The sequence below is a fragment of the Myxocyprinus asiaticus genome, chromosome 21 (genome assembly GCF_019703515.2).
Source record: "Myxocyprinus asiaticus isolate MX2 ecotype Aquarium Trade chromosome 21, UBuf_Myxa_2, whole genome shotgun sequence".
In the NCBI taxonomy this organism is placed as follows: domain Eukaryota; kingdom Metazoa; phylum Chordata; class Actinopteri; order Cypriniformes; family Catostomidae; genus Myxocyprinus; species Myxocyprinus asiaticus.
This window is the reverse complement of record NC_059364.1, coordinates 46,236,944-46,259,217: the sequence shown is the minus strand read 5'-3', so window position 1 is coordinate 46,259,217 and position 22,274 is coordinate 46,236,944. Positions and strand designations below refer to the sequence as shown.

The window sequence follows — 22,274 nt, the reverse complement described above, 5'->3', positions numbered from 1 at the left end:
CACTTCCTGTTTCCCTATCTTTGCCATTAATTTGGTGCATCGCCATGGCAACACCGTAGGATATTTAAAAATCTGTTTGCAATTTACCATGTTCCATGTCTTGGCATAATGTTGTCTAAATGTGGTGACAGTCTCATGAATCACCTAGGAGGAGTATTTAAAAGTTCAGAGAATCTATCTATTTTTAATTGTAAAGTGATTAATTTTAAATTTTTGCTATAATTTAATATAATTATTTATAGAAAAATGTATATATATATAAATGTAATATGTAGAGCTATAGATTTTATTGTAATGAAGTCATTTACCATTTTTATTTATCCTTAAAAATGGCTTTAAATTAAATTAAAAAATGTAATTCAAGGCATTAGGTGTTAAGATGGTCCAAGTAGATTTTAATATGAGCACAGAAGTCATTTAGGCTTGTAATTTCATTGCAATTCTGTGGCAATATGTTTCAGTTTCTTTTATTGTTGCATTTTTTCCTCTATTTACTGTCAAAATAAACATAGTACAAAAGTACATTAACTTTGAGTGACCCACAATAACCACATAAATGTGATCAGCCCCCATTACAAAACATACAACTGAATTTTCATCAAAATCATACAATGTACACAGAAGTTTTTTGCCCTTAATTTATTGCCTCGCCATGACAACACTGTTCAAAATATAAAAAATCTGTTCGCAATTTAGCATCTTCAATGTCTTGGCATAATATTGCCTAAGTTTGGTGCCAGTCACATAAATCCCCATGGAGGAGTATTCAAAAGTTCAGGGCCTGCCAGTTTCAAAAAAATGCTCATTCAATCCAAAATGGCCAACTTCCTGTTGAGCAGAGCTAATGACTGTAATTTTGAAAGTTGTCCAGCTTGATGAGAAAAATATATGTAGCAAGTTTGGGGACCGTAGAAGAAACTGACCCCACCACTTTTGTCAAAAGGTGGCGCTACAGAGCTCCAGCCACACCCATGCGTTAACTTTTGCCCAGGCCTAACGGCTGACAACTCTGATGTGTGTGCAAACGTGTGATGATGTAACGCAACTTAAAAAATGAGACCTTCCCGGACTTCCTAAGTTGCCTATTAAAGCCTGTAGACTGATTTTCATGCGAAGGGAGTGGGTCGCTTTTGCCGGGAAAATCCAAAGGATGTGACATTTATGCGCGCTCCCGAGAGCCTTGCCTCAGTGCTTCCGCTATTCAACAGCGACAACAAACTGCAACACTAGGTAATGTTACCATAGAGATGGAATCCAGCAAACGTCCAGCTCCCAGCACAACAGACTCCTACACAAACTCTGAGTAAACCCAAAAAAAACAAATATTCCCGTCTGGTAAAGCGGAAACATGATCGTGGTCGAGCAAAAACTAGAGTGAACATCGGCAGGGCATTTGATTCCTGAAGGGACATTCGTTCGGATTTGGGGATCAAAACTGACCCTGAATTGGCATTATTCTTATTGGACAGGTAAGATTACATAACTGCAAAGCATGTGAAATATAGTGCCATAAGGATTGATCTGTGTAATTTTAGCTAACTTGACCTTGCCTGCTAACGCTGACAAATTGCAAGCTACCTAACTTTCCAATAATTTCAACGATCTTCTCTTTATACTAAAAGTCAGGTAGGCTGATTCACAGTAACTGACATAATGTTAATCTGTAATTATTCAGCGAGGTAAACTACAATAATACATGAAATGAATGCTAGACAATGTTCAAGATAATGCAAAAAGCTCCATTCATTAGTGTAACGTAACTTGGTTATACAGAAAATATATACATTCTATTATTATAAAACAATAGCGCATTGATATATCAAAATGACAGTTGTGATGGGATCAAATCAATACTGAATTGTGTCAACATATTTATAATGTACAGTCTATTTTATAAACAGCTACTGTCATCCACCAAATTTAGCTACCAGCTATTGATAAAGCTGGCTAACTAGCTAACGCCAACATAGGCTATCGTATAAATGGAGTCAATGTATCATGCAAAGAAGAGTGATTCCTTCAATCTACAGTCTCGCATAGTCAGACCTATATCCACATTTTGTTTTAGCCCTGTTCCAGCACTGGAGAGTCAAATATAATATGCAGTCTCAACTGTGTACAACAATCATAATGGTGTATTTTTAATTATGCTACTTCATCTGTCACCAAGAAGCCGGTGAATCACGTTCAGTATCTTTGTTTTGTTCCCTGTGGAGTGCGCGCGATCACGAGCTACAGGCTGCAGTTCACTTAACGGCCACAGGTGTCATTAATAACAAGGGTTTCTGAATCTTACATACTGCACCTTTAAGCAATTCAGGTACACATAAGAGGGATATTTCAAAGTCTGTTAAACGTGCCACACTTCCTTCCACCAGTTGGTGGTGCTACGAACATGACCCACAATAGCCACATCAATGTGATCAGCCCACAAGGCCAAACATTTGGCTCAATTTTGATGTAAATCCCACGATGCATGCAGAAGATATGAGACACTTCCTTTTTCCCCATTTTTTGGCGTTATTTTATCACATCGCCATGACAACAACATTCAAAATATCAAAATTCAGTTTGCAATTTAGCATAGTCAATGTCTTGGCATGATGTCGCCCACATTTGGTACCTGTAACATGAAATCCCTAAGAGTAGTTTCAAATTCCAGAGCATGCATTTTTCAAACAATTCAAAATGGCCGACTTTCTGTTGGGCAGAGCTTATGACTGTCAGCATGAAAGTTGTCCGGCTTGATGAGATCTATGTGTATACAAAGTTTGGTGATAGTAACTCAAAAGGGATGTGCTACAGAGCCCCCCCTGCACACCCCCCTGCAACTTTGCCAAGCCCTAATGGCCGACGACTCTGATGTGTGTGCAAACTTTCAAGAGTTTTCACGCATGTTAAGTACCCCAAAAGTACTGAAAACCTTGAAGAATCCTTAGAACAACAATAGGGTCTCCGCACTTTCCGTGCTTGGGCCCTAATAATAATAATAATAATAATCCTTAGAAGAACAATTTATATGACATTCACTATCATTTAGAAAACAGGCATTCAAGATTTATGTTTTCTTTACAGAGCACCATAGTGAGTGCACACTATTTCAGTGGTCTTGGTTTTTGGAAGTATTTTCCCATTAATTTTCTTTTCTTTCTTTTTTTTTTTTAATCAGATTACTTTACTGATTATTTTATTGAAAAGTAATCACATTACAATAAGCTTTCACAAGAAACAAGCTGAAATGAAAGTCATTTGAGTGAAAACGTCAAGTTCATTATTTTTAGCACTAAACAAACCTTGCGTGAACACGCATGCCACTGTGAACAAGCTTCTCTCATAGCACTCGGTAGCCGCTTTTCCACTATTGGGCCAGTGCGAGCCAGGGCTAACAACTGGCCAGCCGAAGCCAATATCCTCGGACCTCGAGCCGCAAGACCAAAATTGATCAGCGTTCCCACCATCGGGCCAATAACTCTGCAACGTTGCACACCCCACCCATGCAAGAGGGAAGCTCAAGTTGAGGTAGCATGTAATCTAGAATATCAAGTTTATATTAAATCTAAACAGCAAGATAAGGCATTAACAACTTACCGACTTTAACTGCCAGACAGTAAAGGTCCCAGCACACCATCTATGAAAGTTCACCGAACCATGGAAAGTAATTTCCTTGGGCACCGCTTTGTCCATTGGGCGTTTTCACGGATTTGTACTTTGCCCTCATTTATTTTTAAAATTTTTTTCCCCGAACCTGTACCGTTGTGCGCTGGATACACAACCTGGGAAGTTCGGCAAAACACCTTTGACATTGAACCCGCCTTAATCCCCGGCTTGCCTTGTTTGGCCCAAGGGTAATCGGTGGGCCAAAGGCCACTGGCCCGAGAAAGCCACGAGGAGGCATGATGAAGCCCTGGAAGTGACAGTGGGAACGCAACTGGCCTTGACATACACTAGCATGCCTTCATTTGGCCAATAGTGGAAATGCGGCTATTAACATGCAATGGCATCAACATTTTCACTGAAAAATTTCCAGAGCATGAAAAATGCATGCTCTGGAATTTGAAACTACTCTTAGGGATTTCATGTTACAGGTACCAAATGTGGGCGACATCATGCCAAGACATTGACTATGCTAAATTGCAAACTGAATTTTGATATTTTGAATGTTGTTGTCATGGCGATGTGATAAAATAACGCCAAAAAATGGGGAAAAAGGAAGTGTCTCATATCTTCTGCATGCATCGTGGGATTTACATCAAAATGTGACTGCAACAAACAAATTTGACAATGAACTAACCAGAAAACTCAATCAAACTAAAGGAGTGCATTTAAAGTAATCGACTTTATTCAACAGTTGTAAAAATAAGAAATTAACTACTCAAATAACTTACATAGAAGACACAATATGGCTAGTTATTTTGGCAGAATCAACCGGTGTGTTGGCAAGCCATGGGAACACTACAAACTAGTGCCCGACCGATATATCGCTGCTGTTTTTCTCATCTCGGCAGGTGTAAATGCTTCTTGTTTTACAACCTACCAATAATTGACTGCCAGTATTAAAATAGTCAGCATTTGACTGATACTAAACAGTACTACTGATGTTTATCTATTTATTCTTTATTTTAATGGTCAGCATTTGACTGATACTAAACAGTACTGTTTATTTAGCTATTTATTTTATTTGAATTTATTCATTATTTTAATGGTCAGCATTTGACTGATACTAAACAGTACTGATGTTTATTTATTTTATTTTTAATTTATGCTTTATTTTAATGGTCAGCATTTGACATACTAAACAGTATTGATGTTTATTTATCTATTTATTTTATTTGAATTTATTCTTTATTTTAATGGTCTGCATTTGACTGATACTAAACAGTACTACTGATGTTTATTTATTTTATTTTTAATTTATGCTTTATTTTAATGGTCAGCATTTGACATACTAAACAGTCCTGATGTTTATTTATTTATTTTATTTTTAATTTATGCTTTATTTTAATGGTCAGCATTTGACATACTAAACAGTCCTGATGTTTATTTATCTATTTATTTTATTTGTATTTATTCTTTATTTAAATGGTCAGCATTTGACTGATACTAAACAGTACTGATGTTTATTTAGCTATTTATTTTATTTGAATTTATTCTTTATTTTAATGGTCAGCATTTGACTGATACTAAACAGTACTGATGTTTATTTATTTATTTTATTTGTATTTATTCTTAATTTTAATGGTCAGCATTTGACTGATACTAAACAGTACTGATGTTTATTTAGCTATTTATTTTATTTGAATTTATTCTTTATTTAAATGGTCAGCATTTGACTGATACTAAACAGTACTGATGTTTATTTAGCTATTTATTTTATTTGAATTTATGCTTTATTTTAATGGTCAGCATTTGACATACTAAACAGTCCTGATGTTTATTTATTTATTTTATTTTTAATTTATGCTTTATTTTAATGGTCAGCATTTGACATACTAAACAGTCCTGATGTTTATTTATCTATTTATTTTATTTGTATTTATTCTTTATTTAAATGGTCAGCATTTGACTGATACTAAACAGTACTGATGTTTATTTAGCTATTTATTTTATTTGAATTTATTCTTTATTTTAATGGTCAGCATTTGACTGATACTAAACAGTACTACTGATGTTTATTTATCTATTTATTTTATTTTTATTCTTTATTTAAATGGTCAGCATTTGACTGATACTAAACAGTATTGATGTTTATTTATTTATTTTATTTGTATTTATTCTTAATTTTAATGGTCAGCATTTGACTGATACTAAACAGTACTGATGTTTATTTAGCTATTTATTTTATTTGAATTTATTCTTTATTTAAATGGTCAGCATTTGACTGATACTAAACAGTACTGATGTTTATTTAGCTATTTATTTTATTTGAATTTATGCTTTATTTTAATGGTCAGCATTTGACATACTAAACAGTCCTGATGTTTATTTATTTATTTTATTTTTAATTTATGCTTTATTTTAATGGTCAGCATTTGACATACTAAACAGTCCTGATGTTTATTTAGCTATTTATTTTATTTGAATTTATTCTTTATTTTAATGGTCAGCATTTGACTGATACTAAACAGTACTACTGATGTTTATTTATCTATTTATTTTATTTTTATTCTTTATTTAAATGGTCAGCATTTGACTGATACTAAACAGTACTGATGTTCATTTAGCCATTTATTTTAATTTATTCTTTATTTAAATGGTCAGCATTTGACTGATACTAAACAGTACTGATGTTCATTTAGCCATTTATTTTAATTTATTCTTTATTTAAATGGTCAGCATTTGACTGATACTAAACAGTACTGATGTTCATTTAGCCATTTATTTTAATTTATTCTTTATTTAAATGGTCAGCATTTGACTGATACTAAACAGTACTGATGTTCATTTAGCCATTTATTTTAATTTATTCTTTATTTAAATGGTCAGCATTTGACTGATACTAAACAGTACTGATGTTCATTTAGCTATTTATTTTAATTTATTCACGTGCATAAAATCTCTTAAACTCTCATCCTCCTCAATGTTAATCAGCCAGCAGACTGTGGCTATCCAATTTGTTACAGCAATCGTCAAGTAGCGTTCATGATTTGCGTCAGGGCGTCAACGCAAGCGTGAAGCGTCGCTTTGAACTCCACATGAAAAGCGTTTGCAAATGTCTCGTTCTGCATTTTTGTAAGACTTGACATGCTTCTGTTGTAATTAAATTGCACCTTACAGAAGCTGCAAAGTCCTTTATTTATCCTATCTGGGCTTGTTTTGTAAAACAAATAGCGTTAATAGGTCCTTTCCCCATCATTTGATCACTGACACGGCTATTGTGTTTGTAGTGTGTGCATCAGTGGGCACATCACAAATTTTCCACCTTGCTCCAGCCAGTGTATATGATGTTTTATGCTTTATTAACGGTAAGTGACACACAAGGGAAAAACCCTCGTTTAATCTGCTAAGTGGGCGAAAGTGTCGGCTGATGCAAAAATCTCAAAAAAGGCCAAACATCGGCAGACATATCTAAACATGTTTTAACGTGAGATGGGGCAGATTCTCCATGTGGGGTTGAAAGTGCAGCGACAGGGTGGTTATGCATGGCTGTCCACTCTTCAGTATGTGCAGTAGAGAGGCAGTAATGAGGAATGCTTCCTATTGCAGGTTGGTATTTCCTCTGAGCTCGGGCAGCTATCGCCTACTCAGAGTGGCTTGTGTAAACACATTCACCAAAAAAAAACAGCCACATTCCTGACTTTTATATGACTCATCAAACTTCAGATTGAGCTTCTGCCGAGTGAACTTGCAGCTTCAATAGATACTGATAAGACTGTGGCTTTTAAAAAAAAAAAAAAAAAAAAGGAGTAAATGACAGAGATAGGAACAGGAAGTAGAAAAGACTTGATTTGCAAGACATTACAGGTGTGTTGCAAGTTCAAGTGTTCAAAAGCATAAACCAGCTAACCTACAGTACATGTTTTTCAGTTTTGCAAATCAAGAGCAATGTTTAATCGTGGCCAAAAGTATGAGAACAAGCATTTTTAGATTTACAACAAAGTGTACACTACCTACACACTCTTTTTGTCTTTTTCCTGGCTTTTCAAACACAGAGCAATTTTTGCAGTAATTTGTTATATTATTACAGGGTTTGTAAATTTTTGACCTGTACATTTCCATTCATTTCCAGTTCTATGTGAATACTGGATAAAAATGTAAACCACTGAAATGATTTGATGGTGAATCATTCAGACTGATTCGTGAATCAGTTTGACCAATTCGTTGAAAAAAAAAAAAAAAAAAAAAAAAAAAAAAATCAGACAAGCTTTACTTTACACAAGAGCAATATCTAGTTGATGAAAGTGTTTACAGCAGAGCAGAAATAGAAACATATATATTCATTACAGACATTTTCATGACTCCAAGATTTTATTAATTTCATGATTCTTTATTTCCACGAATATTGATTACATGACAATATTAAAATTATCTTATATTTTCAGCCTTTCCATGACTATGGGAATGCTATAAACCTTTAAATATGGAAATAAGAATATTCTAATATTCTTGAAAAAAAAAAAAAATAGTTTCTAGTAGTTTCCACTACTAATACCATTACGAGTGTAGAATGTTTTGGGCCATATTCAATTCGCCAGATATGTTTTGGTCCCTAATGGTATACACTAGACATAACATGCCACCAATAGGAGCCAACACATCATAATTAGAGAGCCACAGGGAAAATTATAGTTTCCATTAAAACCATTACAGTTCCTACTACAACCATTAAAACCATTACACTTTCTGTGAGGGTTTCTATTGTATTTTTCAGCAGGGGTATCAATTTCACTTTGTGTCTAATCTTTTGCCCATCACACCATCTGTGATACACAATGAAGTGCAATAGAAGAGTTACTCACTTGGGGTTGATCTTTTCACCTTTCTCCTGAAGAGTTTCCAAAACACCCGTTCAAAATAGATTTTTTAGATAGATTTTTTCTTTTTTTCAACCATCTCCACCAACATGTACTCCACCTGAAAAAGCAAGCATTGTATGTAACATGACACACCAGGTAGAACAACAATCCTGTTGATGTTACAGTCCGGTCACTTCGACGCTGCACCAACAGCTGAAGCTTTGGGAACTCCTCCCAGGAGTGATGATCTCAGAAGCCCGAGGCAGATCTAATTTACAGATGGTGTTTCTTCTCGAAAAGGAACTAAAAAAAGCATTTGCTTAATAACATCTAAAGATGGCGTTTAGCAAATGATACCCTCCGAGCGATACATCTCTCTTTCTGACAGGAACAGGCGCGGTTTTATCTGCTTGGTTACGTGGAAGTGGTGCTCGTTGAGACTGATTGCGTTCATTGTGAGCACATTAAAATTAAGGCACTTCACTCACGACTTTGGTTTCTTTCTAAAAGCTAACGCCAGTCCCCTCTCCTCCCAATACCTGACCTCTTCGGCTCCTGAAGGACCACATGAGGAAGGCAAGCGAAAATGGGATATAGAGCACAGAGATTTTTAAGGATGATTTATCACCGGATCAAGCCTCGTGTCTCTCCTTTCCTCCATTTAAAGTGGCTTTGCCTGTTCAGGACACCTGTGATGATCTATGCCCCACTATTGGTGCTCATAATGAAATTATGTTTGGCGGAGTTGATGATGAGGGGGAAGCTATATTCCTGGAGGCCTCTGATGGCGAGACCTAGTCACACTCGGCAAACGGGCCCACTGTTATTTCACCCAGCAGGGTGAAAAACCGAGCGAGAACGGCCAATGATGCAGAGTTGATGGAGGTTCCCCCTCAAAAGGTTGAGAAACTTAAGCTCAAATGGCCCATGCCTGATGTACCCCCAAAGCGTTCTTGACGTGATGAAGGGTTTTTACAGAGTCGGCGTGACTCCGAGTCAAGAGTCAGAATAGAATTCTACAGCCATTATTTTCTAGTTGCCAAGAAGGACTGTGGGTTGCAGCCCATACTTGACTTTAGGCACTTGAACTGAGCACTCAAGAAGTCTCCGTTCAATATGGATGCTCAAAGACATTTTGTCACATGTTCTTCCGTTCAACTGTTTGATGTTAATAGACCTGAAAGATAAAGGATGCGTGACGCAATTTTCGTCATCAGCAGAGTGTCCAAGCATTGAACGCGCACAGCCTGATTTTTCTAACCGCGCGTCTTTGAATGAGCAGAATGTGCATGCGCCTGGAATTATCTGCACTAATTAGTGGGTCCACAAGGTGGCAACACTAACACTTGAGCCAATGCGTTCATGAAGATATAATCGCCGCTAAACAACAGGAGACGAATGTGAAAACAATAACAGTGTATGAGCATGTCAAGAAAGCATGTGTGAGGAGTTCAGGAGATGCCTGCATTTGTATAACTCGAGCCTGAAGTAATATAAAGATATCTTTGTGTTTAAACTCCTGAGGAGAAATAGTCCAGTATCTCATAGCAGTCATAGCGCGCATGCGTCAACTGCCTGTAAATGCACGAGCAGTCATAAGAAGTATACTCTGACAGGCTCGCATTCGACTGCATACAGACACTTGGCATTCATGTCAAATCTGAAGTACACTTTGGGAATAAGCACGTTGCCCTAGTAGACAGTGCTCCGCTTTTTTCAAGAGCATTTGGATGCAGGTCTCTCTGGTCTCTTGATCCACACTCAAGGTGTATGTCACTGTTATAGCGATGGGGCATGACCCTCAGGGTGGTTTGTCAGTGGGCAAACACCCTTTGGTCAAACATTTTTAGAGGAACTAGATGTCTGAGGGCCTCTCGCCCCACTACTGTCTGGGTCTAAGTGCTAGTGTTAACTGTGCTTACGGGTTCCCCATTTGAGCCAATAGATGGTAAGCTTACGTAAACTCTCCGGTAGGAGGAAACCTATTGTTATTGGTGGTTTTATTATTATAATTAGGATTCCTCCGGTAGGAGATATTGCGCCCCAATATCTCAAAAAGTCACCAGTCAAAATTTTTCTAATTTGGCACACTGATACTACAGGCCACCGGGAACCCCCACACCAAGAATGGCCCACATTCGCCCTTAGGGGGCGCTACAGGCCACGCCCAAATGTCCCATATTCAAAGTGATGGCATTTCCACCTCAATTGTCCAATTCTTCTGAAACTTGGTGTACATGCCTCATTTCTCATGGGGAACAAATAAGCCTCAAGGACCCATAAGGTCCGCCATGATGGATTTTCCTGTACAGTGAAAATTTGGGAAAACCTACAAAAATCTTCTTCTCTTGAAACGTAGATCCAAATGACTTGAAATTACATTGGTACCCATGTGTAGAATTGATGTATTCATTTTTGCTAAGTAACAAATTGAAAGACAATACAAAATGGCTGAAAGGGGCATATTTATGTAAATGTCCACATTGCCTCAAAATATGTGTCAATAAATCAAATGTCATTTTGACTGATGGTTTTTCAAACCTAACATGCTTCAAGATGACATCACTCTGAAGTACCGTGCAAAATTTCACCTTGATATGTCAAAAGATGACAATTACAGCTGTTTGAACTTGGGCCAAATTTGACAATGCTAGCCACTGGTTCTTTTTTTTTATACAGAAACTGAAAGCAGAAATACTCAGTAATGTGAATAGCTAACTTGGCTAAGATGTTGTGCTGGTAAGTGAAGAGTCAGAGGTTCAAATCCAGCCATAGCCATAATTTTTTGTTTAAGATTCAGACAGAAAGACATGTTTTTTAGGATTCCTCCATCGGGAGGGTTTAACCCCAACCCTCTACTGATCAATTTTTAAATGATTTGCCATTTTGAGGAGGAATCAGCTATATTTCAGCTATATTTCAAGACTGTGTTGCTACTCGCTTTGGCTGTCAAACATGTCGGAGACCATCAGGCCTTGTTGGTCAAAGATTCTTGATTAGAGTTTGGACCAGGCTTGTCGAAAGCCATCCTCAAACCAAGGGAAGTTTATGTGACCAAGGTATTGGCCACTCCTTTATAAGGGATTGTTCACCCAAAAATGGAAATATATGCCATCACAGATATCTTTCTTCTGATGAACACAAAAAGTGAAGACCGTGAGAACAGACCAAATTTGCCATTGCAGTTTCTAGGCACGATCAAGATTTCAAGCACGATTAAACTTCCTTGTGTTTGACGCCTGCGCCGAGCGCTAGATGGTGCAATAAAAAGTGTAACCGAGCTTGAAATTATGATCGCCAAGGAGACTGCTGGTAAGATGTACAGTGATAAAGGAGTTACAGTGTGGTCTGTTCTCACCCAAAACCAACTGGATCGCTTTAGAAGACCTTGATTAAACCACTGGAGTCTGATGGATTATGTTTATGCTGACTTTCTCTCTTTTTTTTTTGTTTTTTTTGGAGCTTTTGGATTTCTGGTCACCCTTCAATTGCATTATATGGACCTACACAGGTTAGATATTCTTCTAAAAATCTTTGTGTTCATCAGAAGAAAGTCAGTCATACACATCTGAGATGGCATGAGGGTTAGTAAATTTTCATTTTTGGGTTGAACTAAACCTTTAAGGCTCCGGCTGTCACCTTGGAGGCATTCTCTCCTCCTCCGTTTGAGTCGGCTGCACATGCTTTTTTCCTGTGAGGGCCGAACGGGCCATTCAGGCTGTCAAATTAGCTCTTTGTCTGCTTTTGAGGCCGAATAAAAAAATCTGGTCTTCTCCAAGCAAAGACTCTCACTAGATGTTTGATGGCATGGTGCTTGCTTAAGATTTGTAAGGCATACAGTGCCCCATAGGTATTAAGGCTCATTCCACCAGGAGCATGGCTTCCTCCTGGGCTTGGGCAATCACGGAAGTGTCCTTAGAGGACATCCGCCTGCCAGCAGGCTGGACTTCCCCTAACACCTTGGACAGGTTTTATAACTTGGATGAATCCTCCCTCTCTTTCCAGATTTTGACTTTGGAGAGCTGATGTGTCAATGTTTCACAACCCTGTTGGCTATGGTCTTTGTAAATGTGTTACAGGTCTTTTGAACTTGGTATTCTTTCTCCCTTCCCATTGTGATGCAAAGTAGTGCTGGGCTTTGGATATTAAATAAGCACAATATAAAACTATTCCAAACATTCCTGATTCATTATAAAATTAAAAGCTGACTTTTTGAGAGACGTTGAGACTCCATCCACTTCTTTTTGCCCTTTAGGTCCACTAACGCAGAACAAAGGATTCACCTAAACCAACAAAATTCCATTAGGTTTTATCATAAATCCACTGACGTCTTCAAAAGGATGTGGTGCTGAAAATGCATTCTACTTTGTTCAGTAAAAGATGTTCACAAAACTCACTGAAAGATAACTAACCAACCAAAGGAAATAGGAATTTATAATTTTCAACCCCGAAAACATTCACTTTGCCTTTTTAAACTCAAAAACTTTAAACATTGTGGTGGAGGGTGGATCTTTACAGAATTATGCAGCATAATCTCTCCCAGTCAAACGTTTAGACACACCTACACGTTCTTTATTATTATTTTCCACATTTTAGAATAATGAAGTCATCAAAATGATGAAATAGCAAAAGAGAAAGTATTGGAATTATGTAGTGACCATAATAAAAAAATAAAAACTATCTTGTATTTAGGCTAATTAAAGTAGATTGTGAAAAATTCATACACAGACACAATTTATTTTTTTATACAAAACTAGTTTTAAGCATTCGCCTTTAGATAAAAAGTTATTTAACATTATGATAAACAAATTCAGATAAGTGTGCCCATATTTTTTACGTGCAGTTTATGTCTACTGGGTAGTCTATCCCCTTTTCTTTCTTTTTTTAAATCAGCATCAAGATTCCAGGTCAAAAATACGTTATGAATTTATTAGGAAAAGTGTGTATGTAAGGTTCTGTGACTAGTCACCATATCTTTTAAAGTTTTTCACCATTTTTAATCACCTTTTTTGCATTCTCTAGATCATTTTAAATGTTCTAGCGGTGACAAATACATAGGGAAAAAAAACATTCTATAAAGTCTCTCCCTTCATGAGGTCAAAAACTATTTATAAATAATAAAAATAGCAAAATTCTGTTTAAAATAGTGTAAAATTTAGTTTATAACACATTTGTCAAGTTCGTAGAAATGAAATCTGTGTCCATGTTGGTTTCACAAATTTTTTAAAAACATTTAATCGCATTTTCTACAAATAAACTGATTTAATGACTTTAAAAATGTCATGTGGTGAAACAATCAAGTAAAAGGTATTAAAACACTCACCGTGCAACCTGATTAAACAAGAATAAAATAATGTTTTGTTTTTTTTAATCATAAATTTCTCAAGAATATTTTCTCAGGGTTACTCCATATGACCTAAACAAAATGTGCCTTTTCATAAAAATGTCAAAATATTGATATTTAATGATTAAATCATTATTTTCTTTTTGTAAACTTCACACTTCAGTCATGAGGGTCTAAATGGGTCCTTTCTGTTTTATTTTTGTCACATTACAACAAACTACCTGCATGTTGGTTAGACCACATGACTTTGACATGGTCTACTAACTTTTTTCAAATAGACCTTTTTCCACACTCGGGGTTTTGGAATGCAGAAGTAAATGTTTGCAGGGTAAACTCTGACAGCGGTGAATGAGAGTGAATGGGAGATCATAGCAAATATTATTTTCACTTACCTATTTTCTCCAAGAGCAAAAAAAAAAATCCACTTTCCAGAAGAGTTAAAAACTAGAGAGCGGTGGATTAAGACAGATGGGAGAAGATGCCAAATTTACTGTCACTCTCTCAGCAGCTGTAATAGAAACCCCCTCACAGCTGTGGTAATTCATTTTTTAAAACTAATTCCAGGGTAATATACCAAAGAATAATGTTATAAACTCAATATTTAAAACAAATATCATATAACAAAGTTTGCTAGATTTACGCTGCTAAATAAGGCAGAAACACATCATCACAGTCTAAAGGTCTATTGTGATCATATTTATGAACAAAATTGATTATTCTGCACTAATCATGCCAAATATATAATATATATATATATTATTTTTTATTTCTGCTATTAATGAGACCGTCTATGAAAGGTTGCAGCACATGACGTTTTTATGTCCCAGATCAAAATGACTTTGAACACAGAAACTGAAAACGTTCATCATAGTAGAGGTGTATAAACGTCACTGCGGTGTGTGAATTGTATTTTCTGTATAATTTTATAGATCTGAACAAAAAATGAGCGTCACGTCATTGATCCACGAGTCAATTTAACAAAAATATTTCATGTCAACTACCTTTGCATACACGAAACAGCATGCATAACACAAAGTAAGCTGAACGGCGCACCTGTTCACTTGCAGCAACCCAGCTCCTGAACACTACATCATGCAAACCACGTGTTTATGTATACATACATAACATGCATTTACCTCGTCTCCCCATTTGAGCACATCCTTCTTACGATCCTTCACCTTATTGTAGATGTTGAGGAACTGCAGGATCCCGTGTTTTCTAACGTGGTCAGCATGTTTCTTGGTTTCTTCCCAATTGAGACAGTAAGCCCATAGCACAAACCTACCCTCGTTTGTTTATTCGCTTTATTCAACTTCTCCGCTGCCTGCTAACTTCTGTAACGCGTATTTGAGACAGCACATGCAATAATAAACGGTGATTTAAACGTCGCAAGAGCACGCGCTAGGCCTTTTATGAGTTGTAAATATGGATGTATCCACTGTTGCCTTCCTAACGCTGCGGTTACGAGTCTCGGAAAGGATGCGGTTTCACGACACCTCTAGTTACAACGAAATAAACGGACTTCAACAGCTTGCAGTTGATATTTGAACGGGCTGTGCGGAGCGCGAGCTGAAGCGACCCCTTCCTAGCGCACAGACAGTTTGCTTGTATTGAGTACACGTGACTGTGTTGGGCTGATAACGTCATCTTATGACTCAGCAATTCTTGTCCTCCTTGGGCTCTGATGATGACTGTGGTTTAAGCAACAATGCGCACACCAAAACCAATCAATTTTAATATACCATTGTAATAATGACAATGCGAAAACAACATAATAATAGTGGTAGATGGGAAACGACAGACATACCTGTTGGGTAGACCTACATACCCCCTATAAACTTTGCTACTGCCGTTCTTACATAATGCCATTCTTCTTCATTTTTGCACTTTTCATAATAATTTATTTAAATGCTCTATACTTTGTACAATGACAATAAAACTGAATCTAATCAAATCTACACAATTAACAGGATGCCTAAAAGGATGGAAATAAAGAGCTTAACCATTGCTCAATAAGGGATTGAATGTGAGCTTATGAGGTTGTCAACTTTATCGAATTTAATTTAGATTTTATTTAACCATCTTTAGATATATTGACATTATCATACTGTTTTATGTAATTTTTCCAATTAGAAAATTGGAATGTTTTAAAGTTAAGACAAACCAATTAATACTACAAAACATACATAACTCATAGAATCCATCACTAATACTTAATGATGTTTGTGCTTCTGTTTTAAAACCAAAATTTATATCACTGATTGTGTCATTAAAGGTGCAATGTGTAAATTTTTCATGTAATATTCGCCTTTTTTTGCCAATGTGTGAACGGCTTGTAACGCAACTTTAAAAATGAGCCCTTCCCGGACTTCCTAGGTTGCCTATTAAAGCCTGTAGACTGATTTTCATGCGAAGGGAGCGGGTCGCTTTTGCCGGGAAAATCCAAAGGATGTGACGTTTATGCATGCTCCCGAAAGCCTTGCCTCAGTGCTTCCACTATTCAATAGCGACAACAAACTGCAACACTAGGTAATGTTATCTTAGAGATGGAATCCAGCAAACATCCGGCTCCCAGCACAACACCGACTCCTACACAAACTCAGAGTAAGCCAAAAAAAAAACAAAAAACATTCCCATCTGGCTAAGCGGAAACATGATCGTGGTCGAGCGAAAACTAGAGTGAACATTGGCAGGGCATTTGATTCCTGAAGGGACATTCGTTCGGTTTTGGGGATCAAAACTGACCCTGAATTGGCATTCTTCTTATTGGACAGGTAAGCTTACATAACTGCAAAGCATGTGAAATATAGTGCCATAAGGATTGATCTTTGTAATTTTAGCTAACTTGACCTTGCCTGCTAACGCTGACAAATTGCAAGCTACCTTGCTTCGTAACTTTCAAATAATTTCAACGATCTTCTCTTTATACTAAAAGTCAGGTATGCTGATTCACAGTAACTGACATAATGTTAATCTGTAATTATTCAGCGAGGTAAACTACAATAATACATGAAATGAATGCTAGACAATGTTCAAGATAATGCAAAAAGCTCCATTCATTAGTATAACGTGACTTGGTTATACAGAAAATATATACATTCTATTATTATAAAACAATAGCGCATCGATGTATCAAAATGACAGTTGTGATGGAGTCACATCAATACTGAATTGTGTCAACATATTTATAATGTACAGTCTATTTTATAAACAGCTACTGTCATCCACCAAATTTAGCTAACAGCTACTGATAAAGCTGGCTAGCTAGCTAACGCCGACATAGGGTGTTTGAGCCCCATCTGTTTTGGCACAAAACTGTCCGCTATAAAAACAGGTGCACAAACACCATTTCCTCAGAATTTCTTCCTTCAAGACAGCGATCATCTCTTGTCTAGAAGCCCTCTACCTTCGCTGTCGATATACATGAGTCAGCTGGCTGAATCTTCGCGGGAAAACTTTCCGCTCCCCTGCAGCGTTCCGGTGAACATCACACCGCCTCGCCGATTGACGCTTCGCTGGTGAACAGGCCTCCGCATCCTGATTCTCCGCAGCGCTTCGGCAGGGTTTGTGTATCCTTACAAAGCAATTGTATATGGTGTATTGTATACTGTGTGATATAAATATATATTAATTTATATATTTATATATCTAAAAGAGTCACTTACGTTCCTTGTGCGAGAGGCATATCCTGCCGTCAGATCAGCATGAGAGCTGCGCTTACTGTCTGGGCCGTGCCCACGCAGAGTCAGCTCTCATGGAGACAGACTGCCCTCACTGTGAGTGCATGAGTCTCAAGACGCTTCGCTCGTGAATCACCCTCGTTCTGAGGGATGATTCAGCCTCACAAGTCCTCCCACCCGCCTCTTCTGTGATACCCGAGGATTCACACGAGGAGGCACGGCGTGGCCGCGAGGTCGAGCAGGATAACTTTGAGGTGGTCCTTGTGGCGGCATACGCCCCGCGGGCCCCTCAGTCTCTCCGAAGCGCATGTTTTCCTGTACGCTATGTGCGGGACAAGCTCCGGCCTTCTGAAATTGCGGGCAGCCTCGTCTCGAGTAGTGGTTCTGACGCTGGGGATAATAATGACGATGTCATTATGTCTCTCGCTGCATCAGGCGAGTGGTCAGTGGATGATGCTGCCACCCCTCCCCCCAGCGAAGGCAAGGGACGTACACACACCACTCTCAGGGAGATGCTCCGTGTCCTTACAAGGGCGGTCGAAGAGCTTCACCCTGAGTGGTCTCCCCCAGAGGAACCTGAACAGTCTCGCCTTGATGAATGGTTCCAGCAGTCCGGATGCCGTCAAACGGCAGCGTCCCGCAAATTCTTCCCAGAAGTTCATAACGAACTATCCAAGTCCTGGCACGCGACCTTATATGGCGCGCTCGCGCAGTGACGCCATCCTCTTTAATGTGGATCACGGGGAAGAAAACGATTATTAAAGTGGCACACCTCTGCCCAGCGAGTAACAGAGAGTGGAAATCAGGCCCCATACGTCCTTCCAAACCGTGTCGACAAACATCTGCACTGGTGGGAAAAGCTTACTCAGCAGCAGAACAAGCTGGATCAGCACTCCACACAATGGTGGTGCGCCGGGAATTTCATGCCAAGCTCCTCAGGCAAATGGACGAGCACGGCTTCGATCCAGAGATATTCAAAGAGCTCCGCTCCGCTAAAGATTTAGCACTGCATACCATGAAAGTCACTGCGCAGGCCATCGGCAAGTCCATGGTCAACCTGACAGTTCTGGATCAACGTATATGGCTGACCCTCACAGAAATGAGTGATAAAGAAAAAGCCACTCTGTTGGATGCTCCAGTGTCTCCAGCCGGCCGACTTTGGCGACTTTATACCCAAATGGAGTATATCACAGCCGGTTCGCCCTCGCTCTGTTTCGAGCCAGCGCCTGACTAAAAGCCCCATACCTGCTGCCTCACCAGCACCTGTGTATCACCACGCGCAGCAAAATGCTTCAGCCATTCTGTAGTGTCCGCTTCAGTTCAATCAGGAGAGAACGCTTCCTCTGAAACTGTTTCAGATAGCATTGGGATTTATGGCGGCGGCATCCATTAGGTTTCTTACACATGAGACCTCTTCAGTGCTGGCTGAAGCGCTGTGTGCCACGATGTGCTTGGCACCAAGGGCGCATGTGCATATCCCGCTGCTGTATAGCTGCTTTAGCACCATGGAAAGCTCCTGCATTTTACCAGCGAGGTGTCATGCTGGGGCAAGTTGTTATGCAGTGCCTAAAGCTATCGGCTGTATTTTTAGCCTTAAAGGCTTTTCAATCAGAAATATCAAACAGTCATGTCCTGGTTCGCTCAGACAACATGACAGTTGTGGCATATATAAACCGCCAAGGCGGAATTTAGGAGACTTCACCCTCAAAATATATTGAGGATTTGGGAAATATCTGGCAAAGCAGAAATCAATCTATTTGCCTCAGTGGAGAATACCCACTGTCCCCTCTAGTACTCGAAGTCCCAAGTTGTCAGGCGGAAAGTGGTGACCACGGATGCTTCCAACACAGGTTGGGGGACGGTGTGTGATGGACGCCCGACTTTCGGTACCTGGACAGGTGCGAGGAGGGCGTGGCACATCAACTGCTTAGAGCTATTGGCTGTATTTTTAGCCTTAAAGGCTTTCAGTCAAAAATGGCGAGCTGTCATGTCCTGGTTTGCTCAGACAGCATGACAGTTGTGGCATATATAAACAGCCAAGGCAGAATTCATTCACCGCCACTGTTGAGATACTGAGCGAATGGAGACTTCATCCTCAAACTGTACTGAGGATTTGGGAAATATTCGGCAAAGCAGAAATCAATCTATTTGCCTCCGTGGAGAATGCCCACTATCCCCTCTGTTATTCGAAGTCCCAAGCCCCACTGGGAATGGATGCAATGGCACACAAATGGCCGGCGAAATGCAAATATACGTTTCCCCTGGTATGCGTTATTCACTCTGTCATATGCAAAGTCCGAGAGGACAAGGAAACGGTTCTATTAGTTGCGCCGAAATGGCCCAACCAGCCATGGTTTCCGGAAATGATAGAGATGCTGTACAGCTTGCTCACCATGGGAAATACCACTGAGGAGGGATCTCCCCTCAGGTGCGAGGCACAATCTGGCATCCCCATCCCCAGCTGTGGAACCTGCATGTGTGGCCTCTGAACGGGGCGCACTACACACACCAGAACTGACGCGTTCAGGCATGAACACCATTTTACAAGCCGGAGCACCATCCATGAGATGCCTCTATGCACTAAAATGGAAGGTGTTCACTGATTGGTGTCTCTTACATGGCAAGGACCCAGTAAAATGCCCCATACATGAAATTCTAATATTCCTTCAAGAGCAATTAGACGCAGGACTCACCTCGTCAACGCTCAAAGTGTATGTAGCAAATATATTGGCGTATCACGCACATGAAGCCGGCACCTATATAGGCAAGCATGATTTAATCATAAAGTTCCTTAAAGGAGCAAGACGATTAAACCCACCTTGGCCGGCTACTGTCCCGACTTGGGACTTAACTTTAGTCCTAAAAACTCTCAAAGAGCCCCCCCTTCGAACCTTTGGACTCTGTTGAACTGCACATGCTCTCTGTTAAGACCGCACTACCGTTGGCTCTGGCCTCAGTAAAACGGTTCTTATGACCTGCATTCACTATCAGTCGACAATAAATGTCTGGAGTTTGTCCCTGGTCTTTCAAGAGCCACTGTCAAACCCCAGGAAAGGCTATATACCCAAGGTCCTAACCACGCCTGTCAAAGCGCAGGTGGTTCATCTTCAGGCCTTCTACCCTCCTCCATTTAATTCGGATGAGGAACAATCATTGCTTTGTTATGACCTGTACAGGCACTACATGCATATGTTGAGCATACTTGCCAGTTCAGACTGTCTGATCAGCTCTTTATATGCTATGGAGGACACCCAAAAGGAATGTCCGTCTCCAAGCAAAGGCTCTCTCACTGGATTGTCGATGCAATTACCCCGGCTTATGAGTCGCAGGGTAAGACTTGCCCAATTGGTGTTAAATCACACTCAATTAGAGGCATGGCCTCCTCATGGGCATGGACATATGTTTTGCAGCAGGACGGTCCTCTCAAAACACATTCGCAAGGTTTTACAACCTAGATGTAACGTCTCTTTTTTTTCACAGTCCTCTTTGTTTAGAGCACTTGCTATGCATTAGCCAAATATATATATACTTATGCCCTTCCCTTTAAGTACGGGCTCCCCATCATTTGCACAACCACCTGTAGTCAGGCCGTTATAATTTACCATAAATTTGCAAGCACTTTCATTATAAATATACTGCCTTCCCGACTGGGTTCATAAGGAGTTAATTCATACTATATGACTATAGTTCATATATTCGTTATGAGTGCTCTCCTCCTGGCCATCACGAGGATCACTCACTGTGGCATGCTCATGTCGGTCGCTGTCCCACAAGACTGTGCCGCCATGTCTCCTCTCTGGGAAGTTATATCATGTAGTGCGGCGTGATGGGATTCTGTTCCCCATATGCTTAACTACACAATGTCAAGTGTACTGAGTCATAAGGGAATGTCTCGGTTACGTACGTAACCTCGGTTCCCTGAGACAAAGGAAACGAGACATTGCGAATGCTAGCTGCACTACAGGACTCAGTGTTCTTGAGGCATGGGCGATGCGCTCCTTGTTCTCAGTCAGAAATTCTGAGGAAATGGTGTTTGTGCACCTGTTTTTATAGCGGACAGTTTTGTGCCAAAACTGGCGGGGCTCAAACACCATAGCCAATATTAGAATATTGGCGTTATTGTAGAGAGGTTTCAACTAGGTCGTGTATGAAGGCACTCCCCATATGCGTAACTATGCAATGTCTCGTTCCCTTCATCTCAGGGAACTGAGGTTACGTACGTAACCGAGACATTTCTGAATCTTACATACTGCACCTTTAATCAACTGGCTTTTTGATAATACAAAAGACTAACAGGATGGAAAGTGATACTGAGAACATAGGATGGCCAAAATGATTACACAATTACCAAATAAATTAAAAAAAAATCACAAGAAAACATTTGTTTTAACTCTTAAAGCATAGTTCACCCAAAAATAAAAATTCAGTCATTGTTTACTCACCCCTGTTTTGTTATAAGTATATAAGTTATATGGCTTTCTTTCTTTTTCTTAACACAAAGGGAGAAATTGTGGGAAAACATTTTGTGCTCAGTGATGTCATACAATGGCAGTTTATAGTGACTGCCTCTTCAAACTTCAAAAGAATGCAAAGGTATAATTCAGAAGTCTAATAAATTATTCCATGAGACTCATGATTGTTATGAAAACATACGATAAGTTTTGGTGAGAAACAAACCAAAATCTAATGTATTATTTAGTGAAAATGTTCACTGACCATTGATCTCCTGTGTGCGTTCATGATAGGGCACGAGAGCAACAGTTCAGGCAGAGCCCTCGCGACCATTGTGGTGTTCAA

The 22,274-nt window shown here is 39.2% G+C and overlaps 1 protein-coding gene across 7 annotated transcripts in view; it reads right to left on the bottom strand.

Annotated features, from left to right (window-relative positions):
* LOC127411739 (glutamate--cysteine ligase catalytic subunit-like) overlaps positions 1–15,403 on the bottom strand; it is a 63,597-nt gene extending 48,194 nt beyond the window's left edge. For 3 of the 7 annotated variants that reach the window (XM_051647463.1, XM_051647468.1, XM_051647464.1), the window contains exon 1: positions 14,934–15,403. In XM_051647463.1, coding sequence (XP_051503423.1) covers positions 14,934–14,956 — 23 coding nt within the window. In that variant the 5' untranslated portion in view covers positions 14,957–15,403. Of the gene's footprint in view, positions 1–8,456; positions 8,572–14,189; positions 14,306–14,933 lie in introns of all 7 variants that reach the window. The other 4 variants (XM_051647467.1, XM_051647470.1, XM_051647465.1 and 1 more) reach the window with 2 other exon arrangements.
* Positions 15,404–22,274: the final 6,871 nt, after the last annotated feature.